This window comes from Macrotis lagotis, chromosome 8, assembly GCF_037893015.1.
Source record: "Macrotis lagotis isolate mMagLag1 chromosome 8, bilby.v1.9.chrom.fasta, whole genome shotgun sequence".
NCBI lineage: Eukaryota > Metazoa > Chordata > Mammalia > Peramelemorphia > Peramelidae > Macrotis > Macrotis lagotis.
This window is the reverse complement of record NC_133665.1, coordinates 143,158,182-143,174,155: the sequence shown is the minus strand read 5'-3', so window position 1 is coordinate 143,174,155 and position 15,974 is coordinate 143,158,182. Positions and strand designations below refer to the sequence as shown.

At 36.9% G+C, this 15,974-nt stretch overlaps 1 protein-coding gene across 1 annotated transcript in view; it reads left to right on the top strand.

The window, feature by feature from the left end:
• The window catches only part of TATDN2 (TatD DNase domain containing 2), a 31,127-nt gene that overhangs the window by 2,162 nt on the left and 12,991 nt on the right, over positions 1 to 15,974 (top strand). The window contains exons 4-5 of the mRNA XM_074199043.1: positions 7,472 to 7,927; positions 13,320 to 14,198. Of these exons, the coding sequence (XP_074055144.1) occupies positions 7,472 to 7,927; positions 13,320 to 14,198 (1,335 nt within the window). The remainder of the gene's footprint in view (positions 1 to 7,471; positions 7,928 to 13,319; positions 14,199 to 15,974) is intronic.

Below are 15,974 nucleotides of genomic sequence, written 5' to 3'. Positions count from 1 at the left end.
CTGCATGATTCTTTTAGGTATATTGGACCCTTGAGAGACTCTTTGTTAAGTCTCCTGGATCCTTCTTCACCAGCTATCCTCTTCTTCCTCTGTCCCCTTCAGCATCTATTTTTGTATTGTCCTTATCTGTTGTTATTCCTTCCTTATCAAAGAGGTACAATGACATCATGAAGGACATGAAAACCCCTTTAAAAGAGTTAGCTCTTGGGGTGGCTAGGTGGTGCACTGACCTTGGAGTCAGGAGTACCTGAGTTCAAATGTGACCTCAGACACTTAATAATAATTACTTAGTTGTGTGGCCTTGGGCAAGCCACTTAACCCCATTTGCCTTGCAAAAATCCTAAAAAAAGAATAAGCTCTTGAGGTCAAGAACTATTGCCTTTTTTTTGGTATATTTTAGCCTATAATAGGGGCAGCCAGGTGGCTTAATGGATACAGTACTGAACCTGGAGTCAGATAGAGTTGAGTCAGACAGTCACTAGCTGGTACCAGTCATTTAGCCCTGTTTGCCTCAATTTCCTCATCTGTGAAATAAACTGGAGAAAGAAATGACAAACCATTCTAGTATCTTTCCTAAGAAAACCCCAAATGGGATCAACTCAACAAAAGCAACTAACCAAATAGCCGAAAAACCACAATAACTGACTGTGTTAACCACTTCTCATATTTATTGTAGAATTTAGTCAGGTATATTTTGGATTAGGTGTTATTCCTTGCAAACTCTTAAATTCTCAGAGTTTGTAAAACCCTTGAATTTCATCACGTCATGCTCTCCTTGTTGTATTATGATTGCTTTTTCATGTTCTAGAGAGGCTCTTCCTCACATTTCCCCCAAGCTTTGGAGATCTCCTTAACTTTCATTCTTTGCTCTGAATACTTTCTTCCTTGAAAGTTCATTCTACTACTACAATAATAATGAGATATTAATAATATTACACTTAAACAGCAACAAGTTTTGCAAAGCACTTTACAAATATCTTTTTATTCTTAGAACAATTCTGGAAGGTAGGTGAGAAAACTAAGTCAGATTGACATTAAGTGACTTGCCCATGATTACATGTCTAGCAAGTTGGCTGGTGGTGTATATAAACTGTTCTGAGCCCTTGGAGTAGGTAGCTGTTCAGTGGAACAGGAAGTAGAATCAGGAAGACCTGAGTTCAAATTGTGTCTCCGATACAAACTGTGATCCTGGTCAAGTTACTTAACATTGTTTGCCTCAGTTTTGTCATCTGTAAAGTGAATTGGAGAAGGAAATAACAAACCAGATCTTTGCTAAGAAAACCTCATGGAGAGTATTGGTGTGCTATAGTCCACAGGATCATGATGAGTCGACACAACAGAACAGCCGCTTCCTGGCTCCAGACCCAGCAATCTATCTATCCACTGCACCCCTGACTTTTGTTGTCCTTCATTTCTCAGTTAACCATTGGATACTTGCATTTATCTTCAGCACTAAATAATTCATGTTTGCATAATGCCTATAAGGAAAGCATTTTATGAATCTTTTAAAAAAGTAAATTGTATTGTTATCATTTTGTAACAGAATTATAATTTAATCTTCTTTATCCTCCTAGAGGGTCATTCCATACAAGAAATATACGAGTAAAATAATACAAGTAAAAAAAAAAAGTAAAAGAAGAGGAAAAATCAGCATAACTAATAAAAGCATAACTGAAAAGAAAAGTAATTTACAATTTACCTTTGCAAAGAGAGATAGGTATGAAGTTTTTTCATATCTTCTCTGAAGCTACACTTGTTCTTTGAATTTACTTTTAATTGTTTTGTAGCTGTTATTTTTGGTGTCTTTTTATGTGTTTTGTTTTCTTGGCCCTGCTTTACTCTGTTATGAGTTCATGTAGATCTTCTCATGTTTCTCTGTATTCAATATATTTGTCATTTCTTACAGCACAGGAATATTTTCCAACATTCATATGCAATAGTTGTTTCTCCGGTTAATGGGTATCTATTTTGTTTACAAATATTTGCTACCACAAAAAGTGTTGCTAAAAATATTTTTGAGGGAATATCAGGACTTTCTTCTAATCAATGACCTTTTTGGTATAGAGGAATCTCTTGGTTAAAGGATATAGGCATTTTAGTTACTTAATTACCTATTTCCAAATTGCTTTCCAAGCATTTTATGAATCTTTACCTAGTGATGTAGATGGAGTATTATTCCAATTCTACAAATGAGGAGACTGAGTCATAGAATGGAGAAGTGATATCTCCATATGGATGATATTTTATATCATCTTCTGGGAGATTCTCTATGCCTCTTATTGGCATCACCTTTCTCTCATTTCAAGGCTTTAAATTTAGGACAGTTTCTTTTTTTTTTCTTTTTGCAAGGCAGTGGGATTAAGTGACTTGCCCAGGGTCACAGAGCTAGGTCATTATTAAGCGTCTGAGGTCATACTTGAACTCAGGTCCTCCTGACTCCAGGGCCAGTGCTCTATCCACTGCCCCCTAGCTGCCCCTAAAATTTGAAATTGTGTATGACTTTGCTTTCTCTTTTCTCACAGTGTCTTAAAAACCTATCACTTCCTTTGTGTGAGGTATACATATACTTTATTTTATTATTATTATTTTTTTTAGGTTTTTGCAAGGCAATGGGGTTAAGTGGCTTGCCCAAGGCCACACAGCTAGGTAATTGTTAAGTGTCTGAGGTTGTATTTGAACTCAGGTCCTCCTGACTCCAGGGCCTGTGCTTTATCCACTGTGCCACCTAGGCGCCCCAATATACATATATTTTAAGGTAAATTTTTCTAACCACGTGATTCTCTTAACAAATGGGTAATGTGTGGAGCAGGGAAGGTCTTCAAATCGTCAGTTGCCTCTTCTGGTCCTTTTTTTTTTTCCTTACAAGGCAATGGGGTTAAGTGACTTGCCCAGGGTCACATAAGTAGGTAATTACTAGGTGTCTGAGTTCAGATTTGAACCCAGGTCCTCCTGACTCCAGAGCCAGTGCTCTATCTACTGTACCACCTAGCTACCCCCACCCCTTCCCCTTCTGGTCCTTCTTTCCCCTAACATGTACCAAAAAGAACAGAAATCCAAAATTTGACAATCTACTTCTGAAGATTGCTAATCCCCTGCTTAGCTTAGTTGTCTCTCCTTTCCCTTTTCCATTTCCCTCCTTTCATTCCTTCCCCCACCCCCATCCCTTAAGTTGTAAGCCTGTGTTATTTGAATAGTAATTTAACTGGTTTCCAGGCTCTCATGCATTTTGCACATAATCATTAGAATTTTCAAAAGCAATTATTTTCTTAACTTTGTATACCACAAAATCTTTATTAGTTCCCTATTGCTACACAGCTCTGCCTCACTTAAATTCAAATCACGGGCAAATCAGGACATCACCCTCATGACATCACCCTCTTGTTCTTCCAGAAAAAAGAACGAACAACAATTTTTGTTTGCTTTTTTTATAAGATATTTAGGTGTTTGGGACCTAAATTTTTTTTTAATTTTAAACAAATTTTTTTTATTTTTTTAAAAAGTAAAAAAAAATTTTTTTTACTTTTTCAAAAAGCTGGGGAAATTTACTTTTTGTCCTTTGCAAGTTTTTCACTTATGATTTCTTGAAATATAACTCTGAAAAAACAGGCTTTGAAAAACCTATTATGTTTCAAATGGAGCTACTTGACTGGGTCTTTAAACCCAAATCACTCTGACTCTCCTTAAATGACCAGGAATAACTCCCAATGCTAGATTTGTGACTCATTGTTTAGATTTTGATGACTTATAATAAACCTAAATATCAATTTCTTTTTTTTCTGTTCTGCCCAGAAATTCTAATGGTCTTCCCCTCTCAGACTGATCATTTTATGATGGGCCATCTTTTTTGTCAGTTCTGACCTAATAACTCTTAGTCATTGAATGGGTATTACCTTTAACAAACAGATCTGGGAAAGACCTAATTTAGAAAGATCAAGGTCACTCACTTAATCCTGGGCAATTGCCAGTTATTTTGACTTTTGTTTTGTCATTGGATTTTGATGACCCTGGAGGGAGAGTGTCAGGCTGATGATATTGTACAATTAATTATTACAATCAGATTGTAATAATAAATAATTTTCTAAGGTTATCTCTGACAGATAGTATGGTATCTGTCATGATACAGGGTTTTAAATACCTAACAGGGTAATAGATTTTGAGGTTAGGAAGATAACCTGGGTTCAGATTCTTGATCTGACAACATTTGTAGGAGAACCATGAGAGCGGTGCCCTAGCAAACTGATTATAAGATACAGGTAAGATGCCAATATGCACTCATAGAGGGAGATTCCATACCAAAGGTGTTCCTTAATGTGGAAGCTGCTGAACTCAGAGGTCTCTAGAAAATTTTTTAAAATTAAAAAGGCAGGGTACCCCATCTCCTATTATTTTTCTATCTTCGCTGGTAGAACCTAGAATCATGTTATTCAGATAGATTAATGATCAAAAAGTGTTGAAATGATGCCAAAGATTGTTGGAGTTGTAAACTGATCTACCCATCCTGAAGAGCAATTTGTAACAATGCTGGAAGACTTAAAAAACTGTGTATATTCCTTAACCCAGCCATACCACTAATAGAACTGAATCCCAATGAGACCAAAGAAAAGGGGGAAATACTTCTATTTATAACAGCTCTTTTTTTTGTAGTGACAAAGAATTGGAAATGAAGGAGATGGTTATCAGTTGGAGAATGTTGTGGTATATGATTGTGGTGCAATATTATTGTGCTATTAGAAATGATGAGCAGGATATTTGGAAAAACCTCAAAAGACTTCCATGAGCTGATGAAAAGTGGACAGAACCAAGAGAACACTGCAATATTGTAAGATGATCAACTATGAATGACAGCTATCTATGCTCAGCAATACCATGATCCAAGACAAATTCTGAAGGACTTCTGATGAAAAATGTTATCCTCAAGAAAAGGAATTGATGGAGTCTAAATGCAGTTTGAAATATACTATAAAAAAATTTTCTTTTTGTCAGGCAATGGGGTTAAGTGGCTTGCCCAAGGCCACACAGCTAAGTAATTATTAAGTGTCTGAGGTTGGATTTGAACTCAGGTCCTCCTGACTCCAGGGCCAGTGCTCTATCCACTGCGCCACCTAGCTGTCCCCTAAAAATTTTTTTTTTTAATAATTTTATTTCTTCCAATTACATACAAAATTTTCAACATTTTTTTGTAAGCTTTTGGATTCTACATTTTTCAACCACCTTCTCTTCCCTCCCCCTCTCCATGGCAGCAAACAGTTGCACATATACAATAGTGTTTACATTTGCCCATATTATTCAGATTGTCAAAGTGGAATTAGAACTAGAGGGCGAGGGGTGGCTAGGTGGCACAATGGATAGAGCACCGGCCCTGGAGTCAGGAGTACCTGAGTTCAAATCTAAATAAAAACCTAAATAAACAAAGAAAGAAAGAACTAGAGGGGGGGAAAGCCATGAGAAAGAAAAAAAAGTGAAATAGTATGCTTTACTCTACATTCAAACTGTGATTTTTTTTTTCCTCTGGATGTGGATGACATTTTTTAGGATTGTCCTTGATCATTGAACTGCTGAGATGAATAGATTCCATCATAACTGATCATTTCACAATGTTGCTGTTAATGTGTACAATGTTTTCCTGGTTCTGCTCTCTTTACTCAGCATCAGTTCATGCAAAGTCTTTTCAGGCTTTTCCAAAGTCTGGCCACTCATAATTTATAGAAAAGTAGTACTCCATCACATTCATATATCATAGTTTGTTCAGCCATTCCCCAGTTGATGGGCATCCCTCAATTTTCATTTTTGTGTCACTTCAAAATATATTTTTTCTTTTTTGTTTTTGTTTTTGTTTTGTTTTTTGGGTTTTTTTTTTTGCTTTTGTAAGGCAATGGGGTTAAGTGGCTTGCCCAAGGCCACACAGCTAGGTAATTATTTAGTGTCTGAGGCCGGATCTGAAATCAGGTGCTCCTGACTCCAGGGCCGGTGCTCTATCCATTGGCCACCTAGCCACCCCAAAATACATTTTTGTACATAGGGGTCTTTCCCCCTTTTTTATGATCTTTTTGGGATATAGACCTAGTAGTAGTATTGATGAATCAAAGATAATACAGTTTTATTACCTTTGAACATGGTTTCAAATAGCTCTTCAGAGTGGATGGATCAATTTAGAACTCTACCAACAGTGCATTAGTGTCCCAGTTTTTCCATGTCCTCTCCAACACTGATCATTTTCCTGTTTTATCATCTTAGCCAATCTGATAGATCTGAGGAGGTACCTCAGAGCTGTTTTAATCTGCATTTCTCTAATCAATAATGATTTAGAGCACTTTTTTATATGACTATAGCTTAATTTCTTTAAATGAAAACTTCCTGAGTGCATTCTTTGATCATTTATTAATTGGAGAACTACTTGTAACAAAATATACTTTTTTTTGGTTTTTGCAAGACAGTGGAGTTAAGTGACTTGCCTAAGGTCACACAGCTAGGTAATTATTAAATGTCTGAGGCCGGATTTGAACTCAGGTCCTCCTGACTCCAGGGCCTGTACTCTATCCAATGTGCCATCTAGCTGTCTCTCAAAATATACTTTAAAAAAACCTTTAATTTCTTGGACTTTTTTCTTTTGTTCTCTGCTTTCTTTTGTACTATGGCTAATATGGAAATATGTTTTGCATGACTGCATGTGTATAACCTATATCAAATTGCTTATTGTCTCAGATAGCAGAAGGTAAATAGGTAGGAAGAGGATTTAGAAATAAGAATTTAAAAAAAAGTTTAAGTTGTTTTTACATATATATAATTTGAAAAAATAGATAAAAGTTTAAAAAACAAAAGGCATAGAATATTTTTTAATTTGGAGATAAAGATTAAGTCATATATAGTTGTTGGAGTTCTTGGGATTATTCGATAAAAAAGTAAAAACTACCAATCCCTATCATATACCCCTGACTTCCTCTGTCTTCTTTTGCTTTCTTTGTATTCCATTTCAGAATGGAAATAAGAGGGGAAAAAATTTATAAACCTAGAGTTGGCTATAATAACCAGTTGATCTTAAAAAAACAGTGATGTCAAACTAAAATAACAATGTATCCCTGCCATCCACATATTGACTTAGAAAACCAGGAGCTAACATTTTCTGTGCTGTGTTATATTTTTATTCATTATATTAAACTTTTCCTGATCACATTTTAATCTGGTTTTAAACACTGAGGAGTTTTAGGAACTGATAGACATGTACAACAAGTTATTATTCTAACAAATTACTATGGTCTTAGGTTGACTGTTTTCTTTATTTTTTTTAAATTATTTTTTCCCCCAGCTATATGCAATGATAGTTTTCAGCATTCATTTTTTGGTAAGATTTTTGAGTTCCACATTTTTCTCCCTTCCTGTCTTCCCTCCCTCCCTTCCCTTTATAGCAGGTAATGTGTAGGGTAAAATTCTTGATGGGAATGTATTTTAGATTTTTTTTTATTCTGTTGTACAGATTAATCCCAAGGATGAATCCTATAGCTCTGAGTTTGCAGCTGAGACTAAGAGTAAAAGTAAGTCTGTGGAGGAAACAGAGGTGACTCAGAAGATGAAAAGGAGAGTTAAGGACCAGGGGACCGCAGTGATCTATCTGAAGGCCCTTCAGGGCATTTTGGGGAAATCTATACCAAGAAAGAAAAAAAGAGAGATTGTGAATCCAGAGCCAAGCAAAGACCCCAGCCCTAGTTGCAGAGAAGAATCCAGCAAGAAGAGTGGTACAGTTTCCTTTCCAGTTAAGGAAAAGCAGCAATACCTTCCAGAAAACAGCCAAGGGAAAGATGAAGCAGACACAGGAAATCTCAGCAGCATAATTATGGTTAGGGACTCTCAAGATAACTCAAGTGAAAAGCCACCTGGTAACCCAAGAACAGTCCTGGAAAAAAGCCCAGAGTCCCACTCAGAAGAACAGAGGGTGAGTAGGATCATGTTCTGCACTTCCTTTTTGTTCTTGAATTTGGTTTTTTAGTATTGATTTATTCACTTCACCAAACATACTGCTATCTACTAAGCATTAATAATAATAATAATACATAGACAGCAATGAAGTATACTTACCCACAAGGAACTTACATTCTTTTTGGGGAGGGAAACAGCTTGCACATAGGTAAATAAAACAAAATATACACCTAATAAATACATATATTTGGAAAGGTAGAGGGCTTACAATATAGGGGAATCAAGAAAGACTTAGACTAGCAGGTAGCAGTTGATCTGAAAAGGGAGCCAGAGGTGAATAATAGGGAGAGCAGGTAAGTAGAGGGCCCTATGGAAGATTTCTTGCATGAGGCATAGCAAATAGGTCACTCCTGCTAGACTGGAGTGAATAATGGCTAAATCTGGAAAAATAGATGAAGAGATGACCAAATTGTAAATGTCAAACAGAATAATTCATAGTTTTCAAAAGAGACAGTAAAGAGCTACTGAAGCTTCTTGAGTGGAACAGGGACACAGTAAGACCTATGCTTTTTAGGAATATGATTTTGGTAGCCTTGTGAAGAATAGAATGGAGTGGGAAGAGATTGGTTACAGGGCAATCAGTTAGAATATAATGGTAGTAGTCCAGGTAGTGAGGATCTAAATTATGGTAATTGCCTTATGAGTGGAGAAAAGGTGATATATGCAGCAATATTGTAGAGTTAGAATCCTCAAGACTTGGTGATTGAGTGAGTATGGAGAGTGAGGGAGGGAAGAAACAGTACCTTTGACAGAAGGAGGGAAATGAGGAAGAGAATTGGAAGAGGTGATGTGTTTGGGGGAAAGATAATGATTTCTATTTTGGAGATGTTGAGTTTGAGGTTCCTATGGAACATCTCGATGAAGAATGTTCTGGAGGCAGTTGGAAAGACCAGACTGGAACTTGGGAAAGGTGAGGGTTGTGAGTTATCTGCATAGTTGAACATGTGGGAGGTGATGAAACCACTGAAGACAAGGGGGCCCAGGATAGAGCTTTGGGTTATACCTACAAGCTAGGGAATAGGACATAGATGATCATTAAGAAAAATAAAAGAAAAAGGAAGCTGATAAGTATGGGTCAGACAGGCAGGAGAATCAGGACTGTTAGTCCAGAGCCATGTCAAAATCTCTTCTTTGAAAAGAAGAAAATATTCAGAAGAGAAAGGGATGGTCAAAGGCTACAGAGATGCTATGAAGGATGGAGACAGAAAAAGGGCATTGGGTCTTATTCAATTATGAGTCTAGAGAGAGAACAATTTTAGCATGGATAGAAAAGCCATATTGCAATTGAGGAGTGGGTGATTAGAAAGCAGGGCAATGAGTATACACGAGAGGTGGCAAAGAGGAGTGCAGCCTGAACCAGATTAAAATGTAATTGGTGGTGGGAGGGAGCTAGGTGGTACAAGGGATAGAGCACCGGCCCTGGAGTCAGGAGTGCCTGAGTTCAAATCCGGCCTCAGACACTTAATAATTACCTAGCCGTGTGGCTTTGGGCAAGTCACTTAACCCTGTTGCCTTGCAAAAAACAAAAAAACAAAAAAAATGTAATTGGGAAACACTTAACAAAATTTAAATACAATAAAATGTAGATTATATTACTTATTAAGATCAAGTCAATGTGCAATCCTTAGGGTTCTTTATGAGGTTTCCATTTCTATTTGAGTTTGACATTCCTGGTGCAGATTGATTATTTTAGGAATCTTAAGCTCCTGAACTAGTATTACAGGGTGCAAATTGATGTCTTTTTTTTCCAATATCTTTTACAATCTGACCGTCTTTATTTTTTTTTTAATTTATTTTTTTATTTTTAGATTTTTCAAGGCAGCGGAGTTAAGTGGTTTGCCCAAGGCCACACGGCTAGGTAATTATTAAGTGTCTGAGGCCAGATTTGAACTCAGGCACTCCTGACTCCAGGGTTGGTGCTCTATCCACTGCCTCACCTAGCCACCCCAGACCGTTTTTTTATCTGCAGACATCTACCTAGTACTGTGTTAGGTATCTAGTTGCTATGATTAAAGTTAGGTCATTTAGCTTCCTTATCCTTGAGGTTATTTAAAGTTAAACATTTAATCTGTTTGTAAGTCTTCCTCAAGCTGTTTTTTAATGACTAGACACAGCCTGGTTTAGTAGGAAAGTCTTCTGACTTAATGTATTTGATTCTTTTGGGTTTGATCCCCAGCCCTACTACTTCTGGCTGTGTGACAAATCATTTTCCTCTTTGACTTCAGTTTTTTAATCTGTGAAATGGGATTTATACTTGCCCTGTCTCTCTTACATAATAGTTGTGAAGCTCAAATAGGGTAACTTCTATAAAGTACTTTGAACAGTAAATGGCTTAATCAATGTAAATTATTATGTCTAGAAGAAATAATGTATAATTTTTATTTTTATTTTTTTTTTAAGTTTTTTGCAAGGCAAATGGGGTTAAGTGGCTTGCCCAAGGCCGCACGGCTAGGTAATTTTTAAGTGACTCCAGGGCTGGTACACCCTGCTGAAATAATGTGTAATTTTTAGCACATGTGCACATAATGGACATTTAATGAATATTTGTTGATTACTCCAAGACATTAGAAAGTAAGTTGAAATATCCACAGCAATTTATTTAACTTTATTTGTTGTTTTTGTACATTTAAAAAATCATGGAGAATTGTTGTTTGAGATAGATATTGTATGCTAATACTTAATCAACAATTTTTAGCCCCACTTAATCTCTTTCCTAAACTCCAGATCCACTTAATTGCTTGATGAAAGTTTTCCTGGATTGTTTGCTTGGCAAATTAAACTCATTGTGACCAAAACAGAACTCATTTTTCTGAGAGCTTCCCTTTTCACCCATCCACTTTCCTTCTTCCTTGAAGGGGCTGCCATCATTATAGTCATCTAATATTGGAGTCAGTCTCAACTCTTCTCTCTCCTTTACCCTTATATCCAGCCATTACTGAATGTTGTGGGCCATCTCCGTTGTGATTTTTAGGAAGGGTTTTGGTAGTGTTTGAACTTGCCTTGTTGCTTCAGCTAAACTGACTTGCCTGTAGTAATCCTTGTTGCAGGCTAGACGGGCTGTAGGTTTTGACATTTAGAATGTCAGCAGGACATCCCAGACTGAGTATCCTGGAGACATCTTACACTCACCCTGTCTCAAACTGAACTTCTCATCTTTCCCCCAAGTCCTTCCTCCTTTCCAAACTTCTTGTCACAGTTAAGGATACCACTATCCTCCTGGTCACTCAGGCTCACAACCTAAATGTCCTCCTCCACTCCTCATTCTCATTCCCCAGATCTAATCTGTTACTAAGGCTTGCTAATTTGACTTTCTCAACATCTCTTGCATTTTCTGCCTTCTCCTCTCTGACACTATGTTATACTGGTGCAAATCCTCATCACCTCAACCAGACTGTTGAAATAGCCAGCTGGCCAATCTGCTCCAAACAAATCTCTCCCTACTCCAGTTAACCCTCCATTCAACTGTCAAAGTGATCTCCCTAAAGTACAAATCTGACCATCTTTCCTACCTACTCAGTAAACTCGAATGTTTTTCTATTACCTTCAATATCAAATATAAAACCTTCTGTTTGGCTTTCAAAGCCATTTATAATCTGGCCACTTCTACCTTTCCAGTCTTCTTACATCTGCGTCCCCACTCCCCAGTCCCTCCCTACCCTTATACTATTCAGTATTTGTTGACATGTTGTCTCCCCTGTTAGTCTGTGAGCTCCTTTAGCACAGTTCTTAGCAAATATATAGTAGATGCTTCATAAATATTAACTGAATGACATGAGACACTTGTTGAAAATGTGCCATTTAATGAAAGGTTTACTTAGCTACATCGGGAAAGCAGTATTCTACAAAGAGGAAGTGTTTTGTTGACTTTCCTGCCTCTTTGTTGCATGTCCTGATCTATCAGTTGTCTGTGTGCTGGCATTTTATATTTAGGCCACCAAAGCTATGTAAGTGACCTGAGCCCTAGTCCCCTGGATCAGTCAAGGCATAAAGATTCTTTGAATAGTTTGCAAGCAAAAAATAACCTGGATTGCATGAAATTTATTGCTCTTGCCATACTTCCCTTCACCTATAAACTCCCTCCCAGTCCATTTAGCCTGCTAATTGATCCTATACCTGCTTGCATCAGTTTGTTCATCTCTGGAATTTTTCTTCTTTCCCCTTGTTTCTGCCTCTCAGAATCCTGGCCTCCTTCAGAATATATCTTGGTGCCACCTACCTCAACTAAGACTTACTTGATTTCTCTCAATAGTTAGCATTGTCTTCTTTTGGGGGGGGCAATGGGGTTAAGTGACTTGCCCAAGGCCACACAATTAGGTTAATTTTTAAGTGTCTGAGGCCAGATTTGAACTCAGATGCTCCTGAGTCCAGGGCCAGTGCTCTATCCACTGCATCACTTAGCCACCCTCTTTCTAAACACAGCTTTGGATTTTCTCCTCCCTGTCCACATATCCTTTCATTTTCATTAAATAATCTTCTTTAAGGAAGGGACTTTTATTTTTGTCTTTGTAGGGAAGGAACTTTTATTTTTGTCTTTGTATTTCCAGTGCATTTGCTCATGATATTTGTTTCTTACATATTTGTTAATTTGAATCATTTCTAACCTCTGCCCAGAGTTACTGTCACAAAGGATAATTAAGAAAAATCATTCATGATCCTAGTCAGGCAGGACCTGGCTGCAAGTTTAATCCCAGAGTCTGCAAATAATCTCTGCTCTGTTTCATTGGGCACAGACTACATATTTAATTCTGGGTGACTATTTGGGAATTGTTAACTGGCAAGAGGATGAAGGATAACCATTTTTGTCCCTTGCACAAGGGAGACTTGGTGACCAAGAATGTGAATGATTCAACCAAAGCATTCTTCTTATTATAAACTGTAGCACAGTAACAACAATGTTGAGCAGTGATCTATTATGGTTGATGGAGCTATTCTCAGCAATATGATGATTCAGGACAGCTCCAAACATATCATGATGAAAATTGCTATCTACATATAGAGAAAAACCTCTTGGAATTGGAATGCAAATTAAGCATACTGTTTTCATTTTTTCTTTTTTTAGTGTGTTTGTTTTTTCCCCTTTTGGTTTCTTCACAACATGACTAATGTGGAAATACGTTTAGCATGATTGTATATGTATAATCTATATCAGATTGCTATCTGTCTTGGGGAGGGGGAAATGGAGGAAGAAAATTTTGAGTCTCAAAAACTTAAAAAAATGAATGTTCAGCTATGTATTGGAACTTACGTAATTGAAAAAAAAGACTATTTACATTATAGTCTGTACTATATTATCTCTGTACATCAAAGATAATTTATTGTATTCATGATTGTCATCCGGTCTTCCACAGCCTAAAGAGAGGGAGTTGGTGATAGAAAATCCTTCTTCAGAAAGTGACTGGTCAGATATGGAAGATATGTCCACCGACAGGTTCTCCCAAGAGGATTCTGTTTCTTTGAACTTTTCTGTAGTTTCAGAGCCTTCATCTTCCACTACTGATTATGTTATGTACCCAGCTCACTTGTATGGCAGTCCTTGGCATAATTATGCCAGTTACTGGGCTGGCAGTCCCTATCCTTTCTGTTATCCTACCACTAAGAGCATTGGTGAGGCTTCAAACCTAGTGGGATATAATATGAGCCAACCCAGTGATTATTCTGCTGAGAATGCTAATAGCAATCACAAAAATACCTCTAAGGATTTGGAACTGGTGGAAGACAAACCCCACACATCCTCTTCACTTCATTCTTCTCGGATATGGGAAGAAGAAAAGGTGAGGAAGAAAAGAACATTTCGTGAAGAGGTGCCTCATTGTTCTCAAGAGCACATATCAAGTTTTTCATACCAAGAAAGCAGGGGGAGCCAAGATTCAGTGGGCTTCATTGACACCCACTGTCACTTGGACATGCTTTATTCTAAGTTGTCATTCCAAGGCACTTTTTCAAAGTTTAGAAAGATTTATAGCAGTTCCTTTCCAAAAGAGTTCCAGGGTTGTATTGCTGACTTCTGTGACCCTCGTACCCTGCCGGATTACCTATGGGAGGATCTATTAAAAGAGGACCTTGTCTGGGGGGCATTTGGTTGTCACCCTCATTTTTCTCGATACTACAATGAACGTCAAGAAAGAAACCTCCTTCAGGCTTTGAGGCATCCCAAGGCTGTTGCATTTGGTGAAATGGGACTGGATTATTCTTATAAATGTACTTCTCCTGTCTCAGATCAGCAGAAGGTAAGGAAGTGCTATTTTTTCAATTTCAGTAAGCCGTTACTGGGTTATGTTAATAACAGTTATGACATTTTTATCTAGTGTTTTAAAGTTTGCAAAGTGTTTTGTCTACATTATCTCATTTGACTCTCACAGTAACCCTTTGATGTATTTATTGAAGATGTTTATGTCTACACAGTACATGCTCATTTCTGTTGTTAAACACAAATCAAACCTCTGACACTGGCTTTGGAGTTTAGTTTCCATCCTTAACAAACCATCATTTATTCATTTAACCTAGCTGCTCATTTCCTTTGGGGAGAAAACAAATTAGGTAAGAAGGGGAGAAGCTCATACCATAATCAAAGATAATTCTAATCAAAATATTTTAAATTCTAAATTTTCCTTCCTCCCCTTCTTGCCCCTCCCATGACAGCAAGTAATCTAAGTTACAGGTGCATAACTATGTTAAACATATTTCCATACTATTACTATTAGTATTCCACGTTAATCATGTTGTGAAAGAAGAATCAGAACAAAGAGGAAGAAAAATCATGAGAGGGAAAAACCTATGAAACATAAAATATTTTAAAAAATCGAAAATAGTAAGCTTGGCATGTAGAGTCCATAGTTCCTTCCCTGGATGTGGATGGTATTTTCCATCACAAGTCCTTTAGAATTCTCTTTGATCTTTGTACTGCTGAGAAGTAGTAAAACTTTATCATAGTCCTTCATCTTAGATCATCATACCATGTTGCTGTTAATGTGTACAATATTCTTCTGGTTTTGATCACTTCACTCAACAAGTCCATGGCTTTTCTGCAGTCTGGCTACTAATGATTACTTACACGACAATAATACTCCACATTCACAAACCACAATTTGTTCACCTATTCCCATTCCCTAGTTATAGACATCCCCTCAATTTTCAGTTCTTTGCCACTACAAAAAGAACTGCTATGAATATTTTTGTACATGTGAATTTTTACTCGTTTTTATGATCTCTTTGGGATACCTACCCACTCTTGGTATTGCTAGATCAAAGGTTATGCACAATTTTCTTGTCCTTTGGGCATTGAATTTCAAATCTTACAAAAATTAATGAATGTTGGAAATGATCTTTACATGTCATTGGAAAAAATTAAAATCAAAATTTAAAAAAAGAAAGGGAGATGCTCATAACACAGATCATTTCCATGTTATATTCTAAACTGATATTAGCTTATAGCTTCAATTTTTAGAGATCTGGCAAACTGTAGAATTGAAAAAGCTAATAATCTTTATTTTTACTTTGGAGGATAAGCTTGAATTAAATTGCTGAAAGTTGCTCATTACTTACAACTCTTTTTTTTTTGTTGTTTGTTTTTGTTTTTGCTAGGCAGTGGGGTTAAGTGAATTGCCCAAAGTCATACAGCTAGGTAATTATTAAGTATCCGACACAGGATTTGAACTCAAGTTCTTCTGACTCCAGGGCTGGTACTCTACTGTGCCACCTAGCTTCCCCACAACTCTTTATTTTAAAAAAATTAATACTTGGGATATTTGAAATTACTGATTTTTTTTCAATGTGGAGGTATTCTGCTTGTAGTGAATTAGAGATGAAAGAAGGGACTCTTTAAAATCTAGTTCAGTTAGTTTCTTATGATAGCAATAAACTAGCTTGTTTACAGCATCTTAACATTTACCAAGTGCTTTACATCTCTTATTAAAATTCATTTTGTCCTCACAGCAACACTATGAAATGTGTTAAAGGTATTATTATTACCTATTTTACAGATGAGGAAGCTGAGGTAGAATTTG